Source organism: Gopherus flavomarginatus, chromosome 4, assembly GCF_025201925.1.
Source record: "Gopherus flavomarginatus isolate rGopFla2 chromosome 4, rGopFla2.mat.asm, whole genome shotgun sequence".
In the NCBI taxonomy this organism is placed as follows: domain Eukaryota; kingdom Metazoa; phylum Chordata; order Testudines; family Testudinidae; genus Gopherus; species Gopherus flavomarginatus.
The window spans coordinates 20,302,984-20,326,891 of NC_066620.1; the positions used below are offsets into that span (position 1 = coordinate 20,302,984).

At 42.3% G+C, this 23,908-nt stretch overlaps 1 protein-coding gene across 1 annotated transcript in view; it reads right to left on the reverse strand.

The window, feature by feature from the left end:
• Nucleotides 1-23,908, reverse strand: part of LOC127050317 (myosin-11-like) — an 86,805-nt gene that overhangs the window by 31,627 nt on the left and 31,270 nt on the right. Inside the window, exons 2-5 of the mRNA XM_050952163.1 lie at nucleotides 11,242-11,348; nucleotides 8,608-8,673; nucleotides 5,809-6,354; nucleotides 4,255-4,398 (exon numbers count right to left, since the gene is read on the reverse strand). Of these exons, the coding sequence (XP_050808120.1) occupies nucleotides 4,255-4,398; nucleotides 5,809-6,354; nucleotides 8,608-8,673; nucleotides 11,242-11,292 (807 nt within the window). The 5' untranslated portion in view covers nucleotides 11,293-11,348. The remainder of the gene's footprint in view (nucleotides 1-4,254; nucleotides 4,399-5,808; nucleotides 6,355-8,607; nucleotides 8,674-11,241; nucleotides 11,349-23,908) is intronic.

Consider the following 23,908-nt stretch of genomic DNA (forward strand, 5'->3'; position numbering starts at 1 on the left):
CTGTTGTTGCTTCATTACTTGTGACCCTCTGTGGACACAGATGGTGGGAAGTCTCACCTCAAGGGGTCTGAAAGCCAGCAGCCTCACGGCTTCTGATTGGTTCTTTACCCTACATAAACCTAAAGGGACACCCAGGTAATAGCGTCGATCTCATGCAGCTGCTACAACCATTTCTACTCTTGAATTCCTGGTTTTGACCAGGGCTTGATCTGGAACCTGAATTCTAACTCGGACTCTGACCCTTGGTATTGACCTTAGTCTGGAACCTGACTATGAAAACTCCTCTGTTACTCCCAGCCTCAGGTCTGACCCTGCCCTGACCCTTGGCTCAGAATGCCCTTGTCAGGATCCTGACAGAGAGGGTGAGAAGGAGGCAAGGCAACGTGGAGCTTTGCTTTGCTTGATTCTCCACAGGCATACATTAGATCTGCTCCCCTGCAGCTCAACATCAGGAAGCCCTCTGCTTGGACACTGTGGAGAATTAACCCCTTAATTTTCAAATGAAAGGTGACACCTAATGCTCCAGAATCTAAGCTATCACAAAAACAGTATTTGGGCTTGCTGAGTTGCTGTGAGTTGGTCCAATTTACCCCTGGCTTTGTGTCAGTTCTAAAAACTGCAGAACAGGACATACTGGTCTCCTTTAAATAAAGATTATTTTTTGTTCTTTTCCCCCCTTCTCTGATACATCAGTTTATTCCTGAAAGCAGTTTAGCATTGAATAGACATTAGGGGCTCCAAATCCAGAGGCCATGGAAGTCAATACCAAAACCCAGGCCCAGATCCAAAGGGAGTTAGATGCTTAAACCCCAGATTTAGGTACCTAAACCCTGCACCACCTAATTCCAGGAGAGGGGTTCCTGGCTGCAGATCACAAGCAGTGATAAGCACCACTCTGGCTAACTCTGTGAGAGGGATGAGGCTTAGGACACACCCCCAGTAGAGAGATGCTTATGAACAACTGCTTCCTCATAATGGACTGTATTGTGAGTGTTAAGAATTTGGAGATGTGCCCTGGAAGTAGGGGTTAGGAACAGTGCATGGCTGCATGCAGCAGTTCATCAGAGATGCTTTCCAGTTTGTTTTATTCCTCTCTCATTCACTGGTTTGTTAGTTAAGGAATCCCGATATTGTTACAGCCTTCTTGTCTGGCTAGCTGAAGCAGCTCCTCAGGATGCTACTAGCTTTTGTGGATCCTGTTCTTAGGCATCCATCTCTCTCCATTCATTACTTAACTTCGGCTTTGCGGATCCTGTGATTTTCAAGACACTTAAAAGTTAGAAACTGCAACACTGAGCATCACAACATCTAAGTCCTTTTGTGGACCTGACTTCCATGGGCTTTGGCTCAGTCCTTAGCACACTTGACTAGGAATTAGGAGCTCTGGCTTCTCTTCTTGACCCGGTTCTGTCTTTGTTTCTCCCTCTATAAAATGGGAACAAAATTTACCCACCTCTCTAATATACTTCGAGATCCTTGTATGGAAAGTGGTCTACACCGGCAAAAAACACTTTTATTGGAATTACTGTTCAAATAGCTAAAAACATTGTGATTTCCCTCCATTGTCCAGAAAAATCAGGACGGAAGCTTCCTCCCACAAAAAAAATGAACCAACATTCATATTTCTGTTACTAATGGTGACTTATATGCAGTTAGCCAGTGGGTAGGTTCCACATCACACCTTGTGGACAGTATAAGCAAAGTACACAAGGTCTGAACAGGCATGGAGTTTAAACTACACTGTCAGCCCCAGAGCTGGCCCCTCTAGGGCAGGGCTGGAACAGACTGGCAGAGCAGCATAGGACAGACTCTCCTGTCACACTGCCTGTGCTATATCGGTTACACTCTCCAGAGACCTCTCTCAGGTATCTTTCAGGAGCAGTAAGTTCACTTTCAAATTGTGAAAGTGTATCAAGATATAGAAACAATCACAGACAACAAGCACAGTGAAGCCAGTATATTGTTCATTTTATCCAGCAGATGGCAATCTGCTTATAGCACCAGATAGAAAACAGCGAGCAGAATCTCCCAACTCCAATATGTGCCCAAGGATGAGTGTGTTGAGAGGAAAGAAGTTGAAGGTCATAACATATTTTAATTTTGTGTATTTAAAAAACAAATGTAAATGAGTGAATTCGAAAAAGGCACTGGATGGCAAGCAGGTCTTATATAATAAGGTAACGAATAAACCATATAACTATTAAAACACTTATTTTTAAAATACTTTCAATTTACACACACAGAGAGTGCCTATCGTTTGCTCCCAAACAGGTTTTAAAAATACAACTAAACAAGTTCTCCAGGAATTCATTGACCAATAAGTAACATAAATCATTAATACTGAACAATTCAAAGAAAATAAGATAAGAAAATGAGAACAAGAGCAAGTTTTGGAACCAACCCTATTCAAGGAAAACTTCATCCTAGATGGGGAATTTTATCTTCCCAGATTTTGAATGTTTGAAGCAGATATTCAGGGATGCAAAGCAAAGATTCCTGAATGGGGGAGTAAAAACTGTTTCTTGCATGATTAATAGTGGTTTCTAATGAAAGGGTTGGATCTTTTAAGAACTATTCCCCAACTATTAGAAAGAAGACAGTCTGAAAGCAGAAGGATGTGAAAGGACTCTGTTACTTACAGTAGAATCTCAGAGTTATGAACACCTCGGGAATGGAGGTTGTTTGGAACTCTGAAATGTTCATTACTCTGAAAAAAACATTATGATTATTCTTTCAATAGTTTACAATTGAGCATTGACTTAATGCAGCTTTGAAACTTTACTATGCAGAAGAAAAATGCTGCTTTTAACCATCTTTATTTAAATGAAACAAGCACAAAAACACTTTCCTTACTTTATCAAATATATATTTTTAAACTTCCACTTTATTTTTTTAGTAGTTTACATTTAAAACAGTACTGTACTGCATTTGGTTTTTTGTCTCTGCTGATGCCTGATTGTATACTTCAGGTTCCAAATGAGGTTTGTGGTTGACCGGTCAGTTCATAACTCTGGTGTTCGTAACTCTGAGGTTCCACTATAGTTACCATAATGCTATTTGACTCTGCAGTTATTTATTTATTTTTGCAAAAAGAACCAGTTACATAATGCTTAGAGAAGATTGGTTCTACAATTGCTAAATTTAGTTTATTTTTTTTTGTTTTGGTGTGCCAGTTTGGGCCCCAATCCTGCAAAGACTTACACCTTCATGCACTGTGAGTAGTTCCATTGCTTTAGCAGTACAATGTATAGTGTAAGATATGCACATGTGCAAGTCTTTGCAGGATCAGGATGTTGGAGATATTTGCACAGGATTTGACTGATAAGTATCCAGCAGCAAGGGTGTACAAAGCTCCTTTGATTTCCCCTCTCCCATGTCATGCCAGCCACTGCTAAGCTGTGCTTAGTGCTTTATATTCCTACCAAAATCAATTAAGGTTGGGTCCTGTATTTACACTTTGTGAGCTTGTGAAAAAGCTAAATAAGCATAATGTTGCAGGGAATATTTAAATTTGTAAATAACATTTATAAATATAAAGTAAATAAAATTAACACTGTCAGTACCCACCATTTTCAATCCAAAGAAAAAGCAACATTATCTAATAGGATATTTTCCATGTTATATTTCTGATACTTCAGGTCAAGTCCTTCATTTGTACAAGTCTAGCTGTGTTCTCCTTCAGATTTAAATGAATCTCTTATCTCTTCTGCACTAAAACTAATAGTAAATCAGACTATTTCCAGACTGCAGGTGCAATCATGGATGAAAAATTGTCACACTGTATGCTGACAAACCGGCAAGACAAGTTAATTCATGAAATTTCAAGTGTATGGCAGCAGGTAGATACAACTTTGCAACTTTTCTCTAATTTAGTAGATTCAACCATATTTCAGGCTGTCTTCAATGCAGGTAAGGAGGGAAGGAGAAAACACATATGGAAAGAAAAGTCTGATTTATAAGAATGTTTATCCTTCCTAGACTACAACAAGTCTTGTTCTTGGAGACAGCCCGGTACAGCTAATATGCTTGATGAAACTGGATTCTGCAGGCTTCGCTAAGTTCTTTCTCTACTGATTCAGTTTCTAGTTGATATTTAAAACTTGACCCATTGGGATGTCTGTGTTTTTCCTCTCTCAAGCAGTTCTGCTACTCAGTGTGATCTTTTTAAAAAGTGCTTTGTAAAGATACTCCCAATTCTTGAGACCTCAGAAGTACTTTGCAGGAAAAACAGCAAAAACAAAAAGTGAAACTGACTTTTACCATTTGTTGCTGCTTCCCTTTGCTCTCCTCTTCCAGTTTGTTCATATCTGATCTGCTTCTCATATATGCTAGTTCATTTTTACACATTCCTTCCAAACCATCAAGAGAAACTTCCCCTCTCAAGTGCTGCTGTTCTTCCTGATTTAATAAAAGGAAAAATTAAGTTGGTGCAAGAGTCAATGCACATTTTATAGAGGCCATGCACATTATGTTTCTTGTTTTCATATGACAAAAAAGAGGATCTTGCTAATACTTATAATTCCAAGTTGCTATTGTTTTCATGGATTCTGGCTGTTGCACACCAGCATAACTTGTGCAGTGGTTGGTCACACCCAGGACAAACAAGTCAATTCAGAGAGAAAATATAAACCTACATAAGGCAGAGAGCTGCTAACCAGTCATTTACTGAGGAGGAGACACTTAGATCCTGATCTTACAGTTACATGCTTGACTTTACACATGGGAGTAGTTGCACTGACTTCAACAGGACAACTTGTGTAACGTTAAGCAGGTGAATAGCTGTTAGCAAGATTAGAGCCTAGGAATTAAAAATATGCAAAAAAAAGCTTTAGGGGAAAACCCACTATAAAAATCCCTTATGGAATATACTCTATCCTATTTATTTTTAAACAGAAAATGATAGCCTTCCTATAGAAATTGAAACATACTGTAGAGTTCAATAAAGAATTCTGTCCCTGCTGTAAAAGTCTATAGGGTGGTTCAAAAAACCTAAGAAAGGATAGAATTCTCTATTCATTCTACAGATCTTAAAATAATAACCCTATTACAGTTCTAAAGTAGCCTGTTGGTTTAGGCCCGTTCCTCAAGGTACTGAAGCACATATCTAACTTTTAAGCATGTGACTTCAATGGGAGAACTCAAATGCTTAGGTTTAGGTTCAGTACCTCACTGAATTTAGACTTTTTCTCTAAGTTCTCGAGGAACATTCTGTAAGGGTGAATCTATAGGTGTTCAGTGGATTTTGCAGTACAATATAGACATGATGGAATACACCAACGATCAGGTTGGCTTGCAGAGTTCTTTTACCGTCTAAAAACCAAACATGAACATTTACTCTTCAGTCATTGTTTAATCACAACAGGGCTCCCTTCAATGAGTATCCAAAGGCCTCAGCAAAATATTCATTATTAATTTGGGGCACTTAAAATGCTGTATAATAAACGTGCCATACCATGTCACGTCATTACCTCTAACATGTCATTAACACTAATGCCACCAAGAGTGAAAATTGTGGGGAGTAGGGGGTGAGTTATATTCTTTTTTTTTTTAAATCCACACATCTCCATTACTTGGGTTTCAGCCACGTCACCTCATGTCTGATTACAGCAAAAAAAGTAGATAGCAACCAGACATAATTAGAAAAGATGAAGGATTCCATCTGGAAATGAATAGTGTTGGTTCTGTTTAAAGTTCCCTCCTTCTTTGCAATGCCCTCTGATCCACATATGCACACTGATATGCAGCACAGGGATTAACAGAAGCACACTCCTCTGAAGTCATATTAAAAGGCAGGTATCTTTGACTTACCACAGAGCAGGTTACTTCACTCTCTTGTCCTTGAGCTGGTTTATGATGCTCTTCATATCTTTTCAGCTCAGCTTCTAGCTTCACAATCGTCTTCTGCAAGGCCTCCTTGTCCCTCTTTGACTGCAAAATGAACTTGTCATACTCATTTTGGATCCTCCTTTCCTTTTTGCAATTTGGACACTCTGGAACTTTGTGTGTCTCAGCTGACAGTCCTTCTGATGCTATCTTTGAAGATGGCAAATCTAACCTGGATTTGTTTTCCAGTTTAATCTCTTTAGTACTACGAAAAGGCACTACTACAGTGTTTGAGCGAGCCCTTAGGTATCGGCTGTGGTCTGCTGTTACTTTACGTTTATCCACAGCAGTAATAGACTGGATAGGTGCTGAAATTTTCTCCGATGGCTTCTCCACCTGAGGTAGGTTGATTTTCTGCCCCCGGATGTCTCTGGAAACATCTAGGTTTGATACATGATCCTTGCAGCTTTTGTACATAGTTCTGGAGGGGGTACTGAGACTGAAGTGAATAGGAGGAAAGGAAGTCTGCAGCTGTGGGACCCATTTTTAATTGTATTACTTTCTCAAAAAATAATAGTTAAGTCAACTGTACTATATCTAAAGAAACAAAACAGCATGATTGTTTCAAGATATCATAAAAGCATTGTTAACTCATGGTTAATTTTTTTGTTGCATTCTTCTCCAATCTCCATTTGTAGGCACAGAACAATAAATAAGATATCTAAGTACTGAATTATGAAGATATTCTTAAGGAGGTTACTACCACAATGTGAAGCCTTTAGCATTCATAAATCTCAAAGTATTTTATTAAGCGAAGTAAGCATTATTATTCTCATTTTACAAATAAAAGAAACTGACGCACTGAGAAGCTGAGTGACATGCTCAAATTTACACACCAAGTTAGTAACTAGATAGGGTAACCAGACGTCCCGATTTTATAGGGACAGTCCCCATATTTGGGGCTTTGTCTTACATAAATGATTATTACCCCCCATCCCCATCCTGATTTTTCACACTTGCTATCTGGTCACCCTATACCTGGACTAAGAATAAAACCAAGTTACAGAAATTTCAGAAATTCCCAAGTGACTTGTAATCATAAATCATTTAAGCGCTTTTGGAAATACCACTCCACCTCTCCTGGTTCACCAGCTAGGGCTCTGACCACTGAACCATTCTGCCTACCATTAAGTTAATGGGAATTTCGCTGTAGTAAGGAATGACTAAGAAATGCAGGATTTGGCAGGTACAGAATTCTTCCCTAGATTTTTTATTTATATAGTACTGGCACTGAATTCCACAATACACTGATAGATAATCTACTCACCAGGTTGAAATTCTCATTTGCAGACTCTCTACTTACAGTTGTATTCCAAATTTTAAAAATTATGGCCTGATTCTCAATTACTTTGCACCTTGTGTAATCATTTACACCCATTCATAGCCATAATAATGACATCTAACTCTTATACAGTGCTTTCATCCGTAGATCCTGAAGCATTAGCTCCAATTCATCCCTGTGCTAGTGCTCAGTCTGGGGGAAGCCAATGCACCTTCCCTATTCTGGGGTTGTTGGGGGTTAAATCAAGTCAAGCGCAGTTCAGAGCAGCCTTAAGGGTTGCCCTAACTTGCACTGCAACTGCAATGGCCCCTACAGGGGCTGTGCCACCTAAGAACAGCTGGAGTCATGACCACCTCATCTCAATCTGCACCCAACATGCTTCAGGCACCAAAGGCGCCTGGATATTCCTTGTGGATGTCCTTATAGCTGCTTTATTGTGGGTGTAAACTGCTACCATTCTGATTTGTTATTGTTTTATAGTCACTTTACACAGGTGTAAATGACTGTTCACAGTGCAGAGCTCTGGAGAACCAGACCCTCTTAGTAATTTTAAAGTAATACTGTCTATCTGAAATCCAGTCCATTTAGAAAAATGAATTCAATGTACAGTCATTTCAGTTACCGAACTACACCTGCCCCTGAGCCCGTTGATAATTCTGTGATCTTAAAAAAATCATATTTTCTTACCTCTTTTCTTTCCCCTGATGCTGTATGAAAAACCCACACAAACAGCAGAACCTGACTAGCCAGACAAGGAAATAGTGAAAAAGAGTGTACACCAAGTGCTGTCAAATGCACAAAGTAATCAAGCTGGAAGAAAGATCTTATTTTGCTATAACCACCTTTGGTGCTAACTAAAATAATAATAGGTAAAAAGTTTTCAGACAGAAGTGAGATACTTTTCAAGCTGACAGTGTCCCTCTGAGAGGTATAAACAGGACTTAGAAAAGGGAGTGAAATAATTAGCTGACAAAGATTCCAATCTTAGCCAAAATAGCACAACAAAAACGGCAGAAACAGTGAGCCTTATAGCCCTTTCCAGATCAATAGATCAAAGGAATAAAAAACAGTATGGGGAAAAAACTTTTATTGTTCTTAAAGTGCAGATAATTACGGAAATACTAGGCATCCAAGATGAAAGAAGAAGAGCCACATAAGACAAATAAAAGTGTCAAAAGAATTTTTACACACACTTACTTAACCTGTGTTGTTTTCCACCACCTTCAACTTGGTTTTAACCCTACAGGGCTGATTCTGCTAACATTTGCACTAATATAATTCAGGAATAACTTCACTGAAGTCAACAGCATTACATTCAAGTAAATCCAGTGCAAGTAAAAGGTAAAAACAAGGCCCAAAGTTTTAAGCACCAGCAAGTAGAGAAAACATGTTCAGCTTGAATGCAGTTGTAACTGGTCTAGTAGCAAATGCTTTGGCTTTACCTTCCTTGCACTTGTAGTCTCAAATAATCCACTTTTTTTCCTGGGATTCTTCTGAGCAAAAAGTGCCTTCAATTAAAATAGAAACAGCAAAAGCTCAACAAAGCCTTTCACCATATTAATACAAACAAACCTGTTTTATTGAACCAGTTTATATGAATTTTCTATAGGTAAGATCTGCTACTAATAAAGTTAGTAAAAGATGTTTCATAAGGCACTTTGAGTTCTGAACTGAAAAACAAAAATCTGACCCACTTCATGTCAAGAGTAACTCTTACATACAGGCCACATTTCAGAGACTGACTGACATTAGAAAAATGTTCTAATTCATCAGGAGGCTACGTTCAGAAAGTTTCACACACACCCTTCACAGTTTTGAAATAAGATTCAGCTAAATCGTTTATGTACAAAAATAAAAGCTGTATATGTTGTTACGGTCACTCTTATCAACATAATTAAATTAATACAACAATAGAACTGCATTGCATCAATGTTTTTCAATTATTCTAAATTAGAGTTTGAGAAATTTAAATTGACATCCAAGGTCTAAGCCAGGGGTCGGAAAAGTCTGGCACGCGGCTTGCCAGGGTAAGCACCCTGGCGGGCCGGGCCAGTTTGTTTACCTGCCGTGTCCGCAGGTTCGGCCAAAAGCGGCTCCCACTGGCCGTGATACACCGTTCCAGGCCAATGGGGGCGGTGGAAACAGCGCGGGCAAGGGATGTGCTGGCCACGGCGTCCTGCCGTCCCCATTGGCCCAGAGCGGCAAACCACAGCCAATGTGAGCCACAATGGGCTGAACCTGTGGATGCGGTAGGTAAACAAACTGGCCTGGCCCGCCAGAGGTTGCCGACCCCTTGTCTAAGCCTTTAACCTGGGTGAAAAATATTACTGATGCGCCATCCTTCCCTCAACCCCACCCTCAATTAGAACACACTTCCTGCAATTTAAAGGCACATTTGTATGCTGTTTAGTGTGAACTACAGTTAACTGTAATATATTGTCAAACAAGATAATGCACTGAAAAAAATTAAATGTTATTTATGGGTATGGCTGATTGCATATCAGAAAAAGCTATTTGTTGAATAAGTTATTTGACGGATACTAGAGAAAATGAACATGTGTGAAGGCTGTTCAATCAGCTTGGTTCACCAGCAGCTCTTGCTTTTGTTACACTCACCTGACTTCCTTCCACTTTTTCTTTCCCCTCTCTATTAGGTCATGGTGTCTCTTTTCCCCCCAAGTAGTTGTTTTCAGTGTCTGCTTCTTCTTTTCCTTCTCTCCCCTTATTCCTCTCTAGCTGTCTCTATACTGTGTTCTGTCTCTCTCTCCCTTTTTCCTCCCATTTCTCCAGACACCATCTAAATCATAGGTGCTGATTCTATGAGTGCTCTGGGGCTTAAGCACTCATGTGGAAAAAACAGGGGGGTGCTCAGTGCCAATCAGCTGGCAGGAGGCGCTCGGGGGAGGGAGGAGAGCAGCAAGCAGGTGGGCGGCATCAGGGAGAAGGTGGAGTGGGGGGTAGGAGGAGATGGGGTGACGGAGAGGCCTCAGGAGAGGCCGGAGCAGGGGCAGGAGGACGTGGAGCAAGGGCAGGGCCTCGGGGGCAGAGAGGGAGGAGGAGGAGGTGAAGCGAGGGCCGGGCCTGGGAGTCAGAGTGGGAAGAGGCGGAGCGAGGACAGGGCCTTGGGGGAAGAGGCGGAGCAAGGGCCTTGGGGTGGGGCACTCACCAGGAAAAATAAAAATCAGCGCCTGTGCTCTAAATACCTTACTTCTCTTATGGTAGCCCATCTCATCCCCCTACTCTTCCTCACCCTCACACTTCTCCATGCATCCACCCATATTCTCACCTAAAGGGCTTGGAAATATTGCCAGACACCTGCTAGTCCGAAAATTACACTTGCTAGCTACTGGCCTGTACAAAGGATGAATGGGTGGGAATTGGCCAGGCGTAATACTGTGGTAAGAGACCAATCTCCCCACAGCTGCCAGGCAAGAGGAGGATGCTGGAATTTCTATCAAGATGCTGTCTCTGGCCTCTTTTTAGTGGCTCTTTCATATCAGTCTCTAGCTACTAGATGTCAGATAAATCATTGGTTGGATGGGGTCTCCACTATTCTAACTATATCTTTGTTTGAGTAATCCCTCTCAGTGAATGAGCCAAAGTAGGCAATGGAGCTAGTGTTCTCAAGCAGCATTAGGGTGAAGTTAACTTTAATTCTTGCCACTTTCACAACTGCCCACATGATTCTGAATAGCAACAGACAACTGACCAGAGTGGTTAGCTTTTATTGTGCTACATCTTGGGAAAGCTCTGAGCAACAGCAGAAACACTGCACTTGAACTGTACGTTTGCAGACTCAGGAAGACAGCACTGCATCAGTTTACATGCAGTTCATGTTTATAATGGTTAGAAATGCGAGGCCTGATTCACCTCTTGTTTATGCTATTTTAAATCAGAAATAAGGCCACTGGTAGTCAGTGTAAGACAAGTGTGGGGGAGACGGACCCATTTTTTCAAATGAAAATTTACTTTCCACAGAAATTGATCGGATTTACCCAAGAAAGCCTCCTATTCACCATGAGCATGTGGATTTTTAAGACCTGCTGCAAATCACTGCCAAGAAAAAAAATATATACCTGGTAAGCGCCATCTTGCATTGAGGTGGTTTTCATAGCTTGACTTTTCATACACTCTGCTCTGCTAGCAAAACTCCGTGCCCATAGGAAATGATGAGGAGCAATAGCTGAAAACAAAGATCTGTGTCAGCTTTGTTGTTGGAAAACATATTTTACAATATTTCAGTGGGATTTTCAGTCACTGATGCACTTTTCAAATCCCACACAATAATTGTGATGCACAAGGAATTACAAGCAATATCCCCATTAAAAATAACAGGCTTAGTATTAATGAGTAGGGCCCTACCAAATTCACAAGCCATTTTGGTCAATTTCACAGTCAGGATTTTAAAAAATAATAAATTTCATGATTTCAGCTATTTAAATCTGAAATTTCACAGTGTTGTAATTGTAGGGGTCTTGACCCGAAAGGGAGTTGCAGGGAGTTCACACGGTTATTGTAGAGGGGCTCGCGGTACTGCTACCCTTACTTTTGCGCCGTTGAGATGGAGAGCGGTGGCTGCTGGCCAGGGTCCCAGCTCTGAAGGCAGAGGTGCAGTGCAGAAGTAAGGATGTCATGGTATATGGCATTGCTAGCCTTACTTCTGCACTGCTGCATGCAGAGCTGGGCCCTCAGTCTGCAGGCACCACTCTCCAGCCACTCAGCTCTGAAGGCAGCAGCACAGAAGTAAGTGTGGCATAGTATGGTATTGCTACCCTTACTTCTGCACTGCTGGTGGGACATTGTCTTCAGAGCTGGGTGCCCAGACAACCATCACCACTCTCCAGACACCCAGCTCTGAAGTCAGCACAGAAGTAAGAGTGGCAATACCGCGACCCCCTGAAAATAACCTTGCAACTGACCCACAACTCCCTTTTGGGTCAGGACCCCCAATTTGAGTAACGTTGGTCTCCCCTGTGAAATCTGTATAGTATAGGGCAGAGGTCGGTAACCTTTGGCATGCGGCTCGCCAGGGCCGGGCCAGTTTGTTTACCTGCCGTGTCCGCAGGTTTGGCCAATCGTGGCTCCCACTGGCCACGGTTCACCATCCCAGGCCAATGGGGGCAGCGGGAAGCAATGCGGGTAAGGGATGTGCTGGCCATGGCTTCCCGCCGCCCCCATTGGCCCAAAGCAGTGAACTGCAGCCAGTGGGAGCCATGATCGGCCGAACCTGTGGATGCGGCAGGTAAACAAACTGGCCCGGCCTGCCAGGGTGCTTACCCTGGCAAGCCGTGTGCCAAAGGTTGCTGACCACGGTATAGGGTAAAAGCACACAAAAGACCAGATTTCATGGTCCATGACGCATTTTTCATGGCCTTGAATTTGGTATGGCCCTATTCATGAGGTAAATGCTATTACTAGCACACAACTGACCCAGATCTGGAGATGGAGTAGTTAAAATCACAAGTGCACTCAGTGGTTGAGGGGAAGGCAATGTCACCTGTCACTTTGTAGTAGCTCCTTTACCTTAAGGTTGACAATGATGGGCTTTTCAGGGAGTCCTAAAGTTTATGCAATATAGGGCTTTTAGGGTGGATGTTGTCTCTTGATTTTTGCACAACAAAAACATGTACAAACCACAGAATCAGAGTTCAGAGCACTCTCCTGAGAAGTGGGAGACGCCTATTCAAATCCTTTGTGTGCCTCTGGTAGAGAGAGGGGAACTGGAGCTGGGTCTTCCACACCCCACGCGCTTGCTCTAGTCTTCAAGTTAAAAAAGTTACAAGGTGGGCACCACCTCCTCCTCCAGCCATTTTGTGAAGAGTAAGGCATGCACCAAACTCATTCCCGCAAGAAGCAGCTTGGGCGCCAAAGTCACCTGGCTCCAGTTGACTAGATTCCATTTGTGGATTGCTAGCAGAGACAGGCACCTCTCTGCAGCCTGAACTTAGGTGCCTATCTCTGAGAGAGGGGAGGGACTTAGCGCACATCCTTGTCATTGGCTCCCAACCTAGCATGTTAGCTTTTATGGGTCGCATTCTTAGGCACCTCTCTCAACACATGCACTGGCTAGGGAGCCTAGGCCAAACTCAGGCTTTGTGGATCGCAGTGTTGCTCCTGAGAGGTGCCTCCAAGTACACCTACTGTATTGGGCCCCAAGGATACGGTAGGCGCAGGAGCATCCATCCTCCCCTGGTTTGTGGATTGCTTGGAGACTTAGAAGGGAGATGAGCTTCCAGATGTTTGGAGTAAGGCAGCAACATGTGCACGCCTGGAAAAACTTAGATGGCTAGGAAATTTTTACAGTGGGCATTTTGGCTCCAAGTGAATTTAGGTTCCTACAGGAATAGGTGGCGGTCGAGCAAGGGGTTTGTGAATTACAGTGGTGCCTAAAATTGGAATTTAGGCACCTATGTACCTTTGTGTATCTGGGCCTAAGTAATTTGCTGAACATCACACAGCAACTCAACTGCAGATTAAGGCACAAGAATCTAGAATTCCAAAGTGTCTGTTCTAATCACTAGATATTTTAGTTAGTTCTTTGGGGGCAGGAGCTGTCATTTATTATGTGTATGTATTGTGCCTAGTAAAATGAAGGCCCAAGCCAGCTGAGGCCTCTAGGCACTACCATAATATAAGTTAAACAATAGACCCTGCTGCTTCTAGGAATGAAGTGAAAAGACTGGATATGCCTTTAGAAGCATTAGTATCTTTTCCACAGGCTTTGCTAAAATGGATTATTAAAATGTTTTGCTTAAATCCTTGACCTTCCTGGCCTGTACAATATCACAAACTGAAATAGACAAGATTTAAATGCCAAAATCCATTGACACTCTGCTGGGAGAACAAAATATATAAAAAACCACTTACAGGACAAACTAAAATATCATTTTAAAATGCTGTAAGGAAAGATTGCTTCAACATCTATTCCTGCTGAAGACACTCACAACAGACCATCTGTCAGGAAGATTACTGATCAAAAATGATGAGCCAAATACACTGCTGGAGTAAGTGGGTGCAGTATCATTTATTTCAATGAACTTAGCCAATGTTTCTGTAGTTTATAAACTGTTGAGATCAAAGTCACCCTTAGCTATTCTGGGGCCCTACGCAACACCCCCCTGGGGGGGCAGGCCTCAGCGGAGGGAGGGAGACTGGCTTGGGGGGCAGGGAGGAACCACCCCCCAGCACTCACCGGTGGCATGGCTGGGGTCGTGTCCCTGCACTTCCTGCCGCCGATGCGTACAGGCCCGGCCCTGCTGCAGTCCTCAGGGGTGGGAAGAGGTGGGACTGGGGCAGAGTAGGGCAGTGGCTTTGGGGAAGAGGGCAGTGGGAATGGGGCTGGGGTGGAGCAGGGCAGGAAGAGGTGGGGCTGGGGCAGGGCAGGGGTGGGGTGGGAGGACTGGGGAAGAGGCGGGGCAGGGGCTGGAGCAGCATGCAGCTGCGTAGGGCACCAGGAAATGTGGTGCCCCAAGTTTCCTGGTGCCCTACACAGCTGCGTACTTTGCGTATGGGTAAGGACTGACATTATTAGAGTGCTCTCACTGAGAGTAATATATCAGTTTCAGCACGTATATATTTATAGACTCGAAACCCAAGAATGTGGCAGCTACTCACTTGGGTCAGTATAGTTAAAGAGAAAAGGTAGGATATTTTTACAATGATAAGAAAAACATATGGCCACTACTGACGGTTTAAGGGACTCTTAGAAAAATTTCCCTCTATCTAATTTGCCTTATAATTACACTAAATCCTACAATAATTGCTCTCATTTAAGTATTTACTGAATATGGATTCCCTTGATGATTTTTTGTTTGGTTGTTTTTGTGTCTAGAAACCTTCTCTACGCTGGTTTCTAGATAACCCCCTACAGATTCTAGAAAGTGCTTGGCAGATTTCCATAACTGCAGGCAGATGCCTACTACCCTCTGTAACAGGACTTATTTCACTTCTAAGATTCTATATATTACTAGGGCCCAGATCTGCAAAGGTACTTAGGTTCTTAAACTCCAGATGCAGGCACCTAAGTTCCATTTTTAGGCACTACTGTGATCCACAAAAATCCTGTAGGTGTCTGCATTGCAATTAAACACCTGCAGGTGGCCCAGATCAGCTGACTTGAGCTCACAGGGCTCGGGCTGTGGAGCTGTAAAACTGTGGTGTAGGCATTAGGGCTCAGGCTGGAGCCTGGGTTTTGAGACCCTCCCACCTTGCAGGTCCCAGAGCTCAAACATCAGCCCAAGTCTGAATGTCTACACTGCAATTTTGCAGCCCTGTAGCCCAAGCCTGGAGACCCTGAGTCAGTTAACACAGGCCAGCCACAGGTGTTTAATTTCAGTGTAGACATACCATATATTTCTGCTATAAAAGTTTACCAGCTACCTATATTTCTTCCTCTGCTGTTTCTCTTTAGGCATCCAGACGCCCACCTCACACCTAAGCCCTACTGCAATCCACAAACCAGGGGAAGATAGGTGTTCCTCCACCTATCTTTCCCACAGGCCCCCATCCAGTGTACAGCTTCTGAGCACCCCCAACTTCACACAAAACAGACATTGTGGGAAAGGGGCAGGTGCTCCCTCACAGCCCAGTGGCTAGGGCACCTGCCCCAAATGTGGGAGCCCCCAGTTCTTTTACCACCTCTAGCAGGTGAGAAGGGATTTCAGCTAGAGCTTTCTACTTCTCAGGTGGGTGCTCCAACAGCTGAACAGCCTGAATGATCTCAATCTCTTTTGCTGAAGTTTTTTCATTTTAACTGAATAATTAAATCTTAATTGGGCCATAGACAGTATGAGAGTCACTCAACACTCCAGTGGAAAGTCCCTATTCTCAGCACGTAGAGGGAGGAATTGAACTGGGGGATTAGACCTATTTTCTGAGTGAGGCCCCGAACCACTGAGCTACAAGCTAGCAGCGAGGCCTCTCTCCCAGCCATCATGTGTGGAGTTAAGCAAGCACCTAACTCCATCTCCCAAGAAACAGCTTAGGTGCCTAAGCCACCTGACTCCAGGAGAGGGGTTCCAGCCGTGAATCACGTGGATTTCAGCACCTAATTCCATGAGAGGCGTGGGCTTAGCATGCACAAAACACACCTCTCATTGGCACCTCCCATTGGCTAGCTGAGACAGCTCCCCTCCTAACATGCTAAGTTTGTGGCTCTCAGTCTACCCCCCCACCCCACCTCTCTCCATATATTGGACAGGGAACCTAAGCTTTGTGGATTCCATTGTTATTCCTAGACCCCTACAAGTTAAGTGCTGCATCACCTAAATTGCTTTGGGGATCCATGCCTCGCTGTTTGAAGGTATATTTATTCCCTATAGGGAACAGCAGGGAGAGCATTCAATATCCTGTCTCTGAGGACGAGAAAGGACCATAGCTACATGCCCTAAGCACAAGGACCGTAGGGGAACCTGACCTGGAAGGAACTCTAACTGGACCCAGCTGTGGCTAATTAGGAAATTCCCCAGCATATTATAAGTGTGCTTAGAGAAGTTTGGCCTGTGCTGCTCTCTTGGTGTAGGAAGCAGGTTATGCTAGTTGACACCTCTCCCCAGTTATACCACTACAGAAAAGATATATTATGGGCACATTTGTTAATGCCAATGATAACATGATAACATCTGATGAAGTGGGTGACAGCCCACCAAAGCTTATGCCTAAATAAATGTATTAGTCTCTAAGGTGTCACGAGGACTCCTCATTGTTTTTACTGGTAACAGAGAGAAGACTAAGAGGGATTTGTCGGGGTGGGGGGATTGGTGGTTCAGAGTGGGGAAAATACTAAATATTTGGCTAGGAAATAGAAATCATTCCTTTTAAATAGAGTTCCTAGAATGTAGACAGCCTTCTGGTGGGCTACTCAGTCATGTGTTTGGCTAATTTAACTTAAAAGCCACACTGATAAAATCCTTGTGGGTTCCTAATTTAAAACTGCCAAAACCTAGCCCTGTTGCCTGCTTGGTGTGGGGCTCAGACCTGTTCTGTGGCTATAGTGTGCCTAGCCGTCCCAGACGGGGCCTCACTCACCCTGGGGCTGCTCTGTGGCTGTCACAATCTATCCCTTTTGGAGCAGGAGGGGTGCTGAGTCTGTAACTCCCCTGTTAAGTCTTGTAACTTTATCACAAATCTCGTGATATTTGGTGTTTTTCTTGAAGCCCCAGCTTCCAGAGTCATGTAATTAGGTGAGGCTATCAGCTCTGATGGGGGCAGGGGAAAGTCATGGAACAAAGCTTGAAAACTTGACCCCTATGAACTCTAAAGTCTCAAAATCAGACGGTCAATATGAAAAAATCTAAACTGTATTTTTTAAAAAACCTTTATGATTTTTAGGCCAATGTCATCGTGATCCTTGAAAGATGGGGGGTTAGCAATGCTCCAACTCTGTCCCACCTCTCAGCAAGAGGCTGTATGTGCCCAGTGCTCCTGATCTGGGGAGTGGTGGCTAATCTCCAAAGCTGGGTAACAGCCTCCTTTAAAGGAGCCATGTGCTCCTTAATCTCCAATTACTCCAGCTGTCACCCAGGAAAGGGTCAGAAATTATCAGGGTTTAAAAGGAATCACGAGAAGGGATGACATAAATCCAAACTATGGCCTCTGCCCATAAAAGGAAACAAGACTATCTAGGGAAAGGACCACTAGTGTGGGGGATCTGACTGCTGCTTATCTTTCTCTGCCATGGCAGTTTAACAAAGTTGCTGTAGTAACCCCAGGGGCACTGCATGGAGAATAAGGAGTGAGTGACAGGCCGAGCTGGTATTGGGAGGAGAGCACACTCTTCTCTGAGGGATTCCGGCTGCTCTACACTTCTCCCAAACTGTTCAGGATTAGTGAGGCTAATGTAGAGCTGGGTTATATGGCAGTAAATCCTTGCAAAATTCTACTTGCCCAGCCTGTCCAGACTGAATAATTTTTGTTTTAACGAGTGAGTGAAATATTAGCTTTTCACTACTATAATAGTAAGGGTGGATGAGTGACTTCTGCCTGCACTGAAAAATCTCATCACAATTTTTCCAGGTTGATATACCTCCCTATTCTCATGGAACCACTGCCTACTCCTGTCCTAGCCAATCTATGGCACGTGCGCTGAAGGCGGCATGTGAGCTGATTTTCAGTGGCACTCACACTGCCTGAGTCCTGACCACCGGTCCAGGGGGCTCCGCATTTTAATTTAATTTTAAATGAAGCATCTTAAACATTTTAAAAACCTTACTTACTTTACATACAACAATAGTTTAGTTATATATTATAGACTTATAGAAAAAGAGACCTTCTAAAAACGTTCAAATGTCTGACTGGTACACGAAACCTTAAATTAGAGTGAATAAATGAAGACTCGGCACATCGCTTCTGAAAGGTTGCAGACCCCTGGGCTAGGATTTAGCCCTCTGGTTGCAGGAAGTCTCTTGTTTGTCTTTGGGTAGTGAAATGCTTGATTTTACCTATTAGGTAGGGTTTAGGAAGCTGGGGGACTGGTACCACAGCAAACTATGGCTTGTCTGACTACTGACAGGGTGGCCTATTATATGAAATGTGTTTCCAGCGGACTAATGTCTACGTTACAAAAAATATAACCACAACTGCAGTGATACTAATTAGCCTGCAAAAAGGCAAAGGACCGATTGAACATGGAGGCTGAACTGTCCACTCAGAGACTATTCATTCTGGGTCAGGACTGAGGTACATTGGCAAAGCAGTATTGTGAAACTTACACAGCGGCTACTCTAGTCTATCTGTTGTGTGGGTCAAACTGGCACCATTCACAACACTAAAAGTCACTCTAAAAACACCTCAAATATACTTTGCACACACTTGTAAGTCAAAATGCTCCTGAGTAAAATATGATCACTCCTGTATGAACATGTTTTCAGATAGATCAGAGTAATTTTGTTTTCCACCCTAGTTATAAACCCCTGTGCTCTAGGGGTTATAACAGAAAGGTTGACAAACTTTACTACTGCCAAACGAATGGCATCACTATTATATGATACTAATACAATAAGACTGAAACTTGGTAACAGTCTGATTTTCACGCATTCAAATGAAAATACTGTTACTGCCTAGTACATCTAACTTAAAACACCAACAGTTAAACTGACAATTTCCACTTCATTTGTATGGAAAGCGCCACAAAAAATGCTTCACATGAGAAGACGCATGGGTCTATTTATAGCCAAAACAGCTGTTTTACACACTCCAGGTCATGGCCTCAGGGCTGCGCTAACTCCTGTTTGTGCTTGAATAGCCTGTGTACAGAGTTACCTTGTGATGGGATTGAAATGTGCAGCCTCTTTCCCAAACAGTGAAATTGTTGGGTTATTTTTTTTCCACTTTGTACAAACACCTTTTATATGAACACAGCTTTAATGCTGATCTTTTACTATTTGGACAGGGTCTGTTGCCTCTTTGGTAGGATCAGAATTTCAGACTCTGTCTTGGCTTGCTTTGAAAAACAAAAAAAGTACAGAAGAAGCTTTTCACCATCTAGTCCACAGCTGCTTTCCCCTCCATATCCTTCCTGAAACTCACATTAAACTAAACAAAGCATACAATAAGCAAAACACCTCCAGCTAAAGCTAGTTCATCCAGAAAATAGCCCAGCTCATGTATCTACTGATACGCATGCTACAGGATTCTGCTCTAATCACTCATACACCTAGCTACAGCAAACACATTTTCTATTACTTCTGCTGGTGTAGTTACCAGTGTATAACACTGCAATGAACACCTTTCTATAGCCATTCTGCACCAAACACATGCTTTGAAATCCTTAGATAGAGGACACTGAAAAGGCAAAGCACTGTGCACTGTTATTAATAAAATGCAATATCTATGTTAATGTAAATGTACATTAATGTACTTTTAAAGATAGTCTAAAACATTAATATAGTTTGCATATGAATATTTAAAATATTTCCATTGTAAAGAAGATCTATAAAAATGCTGAAAACTAGGTCTGCCATTGCAATATTCACTTTTTTCATTTTCTCTTTATTTGTTCTCAAACATAAAAAAGCTAATATCATATTATTTTTAAAAGATTTTATTAGTACATTAAATCATTTACTCTAACAAGGATTCACATCCAGGAACAATCTTAACTGAGAAGTTCCAAACTTTTGCACACTTAAATTTTCTTAACTGTAATGTTCTTTAATAGCTATTTTTTTACATGTTGGAAACAAATTAACAAACGTTTTTGTAAGAAAGTATGAGATGTTTATATAAACCTTGAATTTTGTTTCATGGTTACTTATTTCTTTTTGAAGCAATTTCATTCACTGTTGCCTTTCTGAAACACCTGTCCTGACACCAGTGTCATCCCTATATTGGGGGCTTTAATTTCTCCTCCACTGAGAAGCTGACCTGCAGTGACAGATTCTAAATTTAACTTGTTTTATTTACACACACACACACACACACACACACACACCAGTCCTGGAACAAAGGTGGTCAAACAGCATGCAGAGCAATCCCTTCCTTCTGGAATTTTAATCCAACATCAGTGCCCAGTTCCCAGGAAGAAACTGACTCAAGAATAGACTCTAATCAAAGACCAAAGAAGAGAACAAATTCTCATGCTGCTCACACAGCTCCCTCTCCAAGGACCACTGCTTCTACACAGAATCCTGCATAACCCAAAAACGAACAATAATACAGCATGTCTTCCAAGTCTAAACATTCACCCACATGTTAAGGAAAAAATCTTGGAAGACTGTAACACTGCCAGCTGGTGATGCCTGCTATAACAATAAGTTATTAAAATCCATGGGTCAAATCCGGTCCCGAAATGAAATGGGATTGCATTGAATATGTCGGGAAAGAATCTGGCCCTGTTTGTGATGTATTTTTCCACACACTGGACCAACCATGCACATTCAGCATGAATTACTTGTTTTATATTGAGACACTAGAAGTCTAAATACTAAGATGGGTGAACTTGACTGGCTGGCTTTAATTGAGGACACTGATAATCAATGGGACACAGTAATACCAGGGTACAAAATACATAGGAATGACAGACGGTCACATGGTGGGGGAGTGGCACTATATGTGAAAGAAAGAATAGGGTCAAATAAAGTAAAAATCTTAAATGAATCAAACTGTACCATAGGATCTCTATGGACAGAAAGTCCAATGCTGGAACAACAGTATGGCAGCAGAAATACGCTACTGACCACCTGACCAGCTTGGTGACAGTGACTGTGAAATGCTCAGATAGATCAGAGAGATTACAAAGGCAGAAAACCCAATAATAAAGAGGAATTTCAACTACCCTCATATTGATTGGGTATATGTCATTTCAGAAAGGGATGCAGAGATAAAATTTCTCAACCAATTAATGATTGCTTTTGGAGCAGTTTTTCCTGAAATCTACAAGAAGAGAGACAATTTTTGATTTAGTCCTAAGTGGAGCATAGGATCTGTCCAAGAGGTGAATATAGCTGAACCACTTAGTAATAGTGACCATAATGTAATTAAATGTAACATCCTTGGGGGGAGCGATACCAAAGTAACATTTAACTTCAAAAAGGGGAACTACACAAAAATGAGGAAGCTAGTTAAACAAAAACTAAAAGGAACAGTCATAAGGGTGAAATGCCTGCAAACTGCATGGAGACTACAGTAACTCCTCACTTAAAGTCGTCACAGTTAACGTTGTTTTGTTGTTACGTTGCTGATCAATTAGAGAAAATGCTCATTTAAAGTTGTGCAATGCTCCCTTATAAAGTTGTTTGGCAGCTGCCTGCTTTGTCCACTGCTTGCAGAAAGAGCAGCCCGTTGGAGCTAGCTGGTGGGGGCTTGGAACCAGGGTCAACCGGCAGCCCCCCCCTCCCCATCAGCTCCCCACAGTTCCCTGTGCAGCAGCCACCCAGCAGGCTATCAATTGTCGGCAGTTCAGCTGTCCCTCACCCCACTGCTATGTGCTGCTCCTGCCCTCTGCCTTGGAGCTACTCCCAGGAGCCTCCTGCTTGATGTGTGGGGGCGGGGGAAAGGGGGGAAAATATCAGGTGTCCTCTTCCCCTCCTCTCCTGCTCCCCGCTTACCCCATCTCCATAGAGCAGGGGGACAAAGAACAGGGCTCAGGACGGAGGGAGCTTGCAGGCAGCAGCTGCTGTCTCAACTTCCTGATCTACTTGGAGTGGAGTCAGCGTATTTAAAGGGACAATGCGCATCTCTCTCTCTCACACAGGGTGTGTGTCTCTGCCTCTGTCTGCCATGCTGTCTCCCCCCTCCATTCATGCTGCCTTGTGGAGTATGAGGCTACATAAACAACGTGTTAACCCTTGAGGGCTCAGCCAAGTTCTAGTTCATCATTTAGCAACAAGGCATTCCCTGGGAAATATCGCACCCTCTGACTCCACCACTTCAACCAAGCTTCACAATCAACATTGCTATGTACAGGATTAAATTGTTTGTTATTAAATTTAATTTAATATTAAATTGTTTGTATACACACACACACACACACACACACACACACACACTGTAGTTTGTCTGGTGAAAATTTTTTTCCCCTCATTTACATTAATTTTTATGGGGAAATTGGATTAGCTTAACATTGTTTTGCTTAAAGTCGCATTTTTCAGGAACATAACTACAACGTTAAGCGAGGAGTTAATGTACTTAAAAATACTATAATAGAGGCTCAAATTAAATGTATACCCCAAATTTAAAAAAAAAAACTGTAAGACGACAAAAAAGTGCCATCAGGGCTAAACTGTTAAGAGGCAAGAAGAGATCCTTTAAAAACTGGAAGTCAAATACTAATGAGTAAAATACAGAAAGGAGCATAAATTCTGGCAAATCAAGTGTAAATGTATAATTAGGCAGGCCAAAAAAGAATTAGAAAAGTATCTAACAAAAGATACAGAAACGAACAGCAAAAAAAAAAAAAAAACAAAAATTAAGTACATCAGAAGTAGGAAGCCTGACAAGGAGTCAGTGAGGCCTCTGGACAATAAACATGTTAAAGGAACGCTCAAGGAAGACACGGTCATTGCAGACAAGCTAAATGAATTATTTGCATCAGTTTTTACTGCAGAAGTTGTGAGGGAGATCCCCACATTCAAGCCATTCTTTTTCTGTGACAAATCTGAGGAACTTTCACAGATTGAGATGTCAGAGATGGTTTAGGACCAAATTGATAAATTAAACTGTAATAAGTCACCAGGACCAGATGGTATCACCCAAAAGTTCTGAAGGAACTCAAATGTGAAATTGCCGAACTCCAAACTGTGGTATGTAACCTATCACTTAAATCAGCCTATACCCCAGATGATGACTGGAGGATAGCTAACATAAATTCAATTTTTAAAAAAGGTTCCAGAGGCGATCCTGACAATTACAGGCCAGTAAACCTAACTTCAGTACGAGCAAAGTGGTTGAAATTATAGTAAAGAACAGAAATACCAGACACATAGATAAACACAATACGTTGGGGCAGAGTCAACACTGGTAAGGTATGATTTCCCTTTACAAAAGCAATCTACTAGAATTCTTTGAGGGTGTCAACAAGCATGTGGACAAGGGTGATCCAGTCGATAAAGTCAACTTTCAGAAAGCCTTTGACAAGGTTCTTTACCAAAGGCTCTTAAGCAAACTAATCAAGTGAACTAAGCATTCATGGTATCAGAGGGAAGGTCTTCTCATGGATCAGTAACTGGTTAAAAGACAGGAAACGAAGAGTAGGAGTAAGTGGTCAGTTTTCACAATGGAGAGGGGTAAATACCTTGGTCCCCTAAG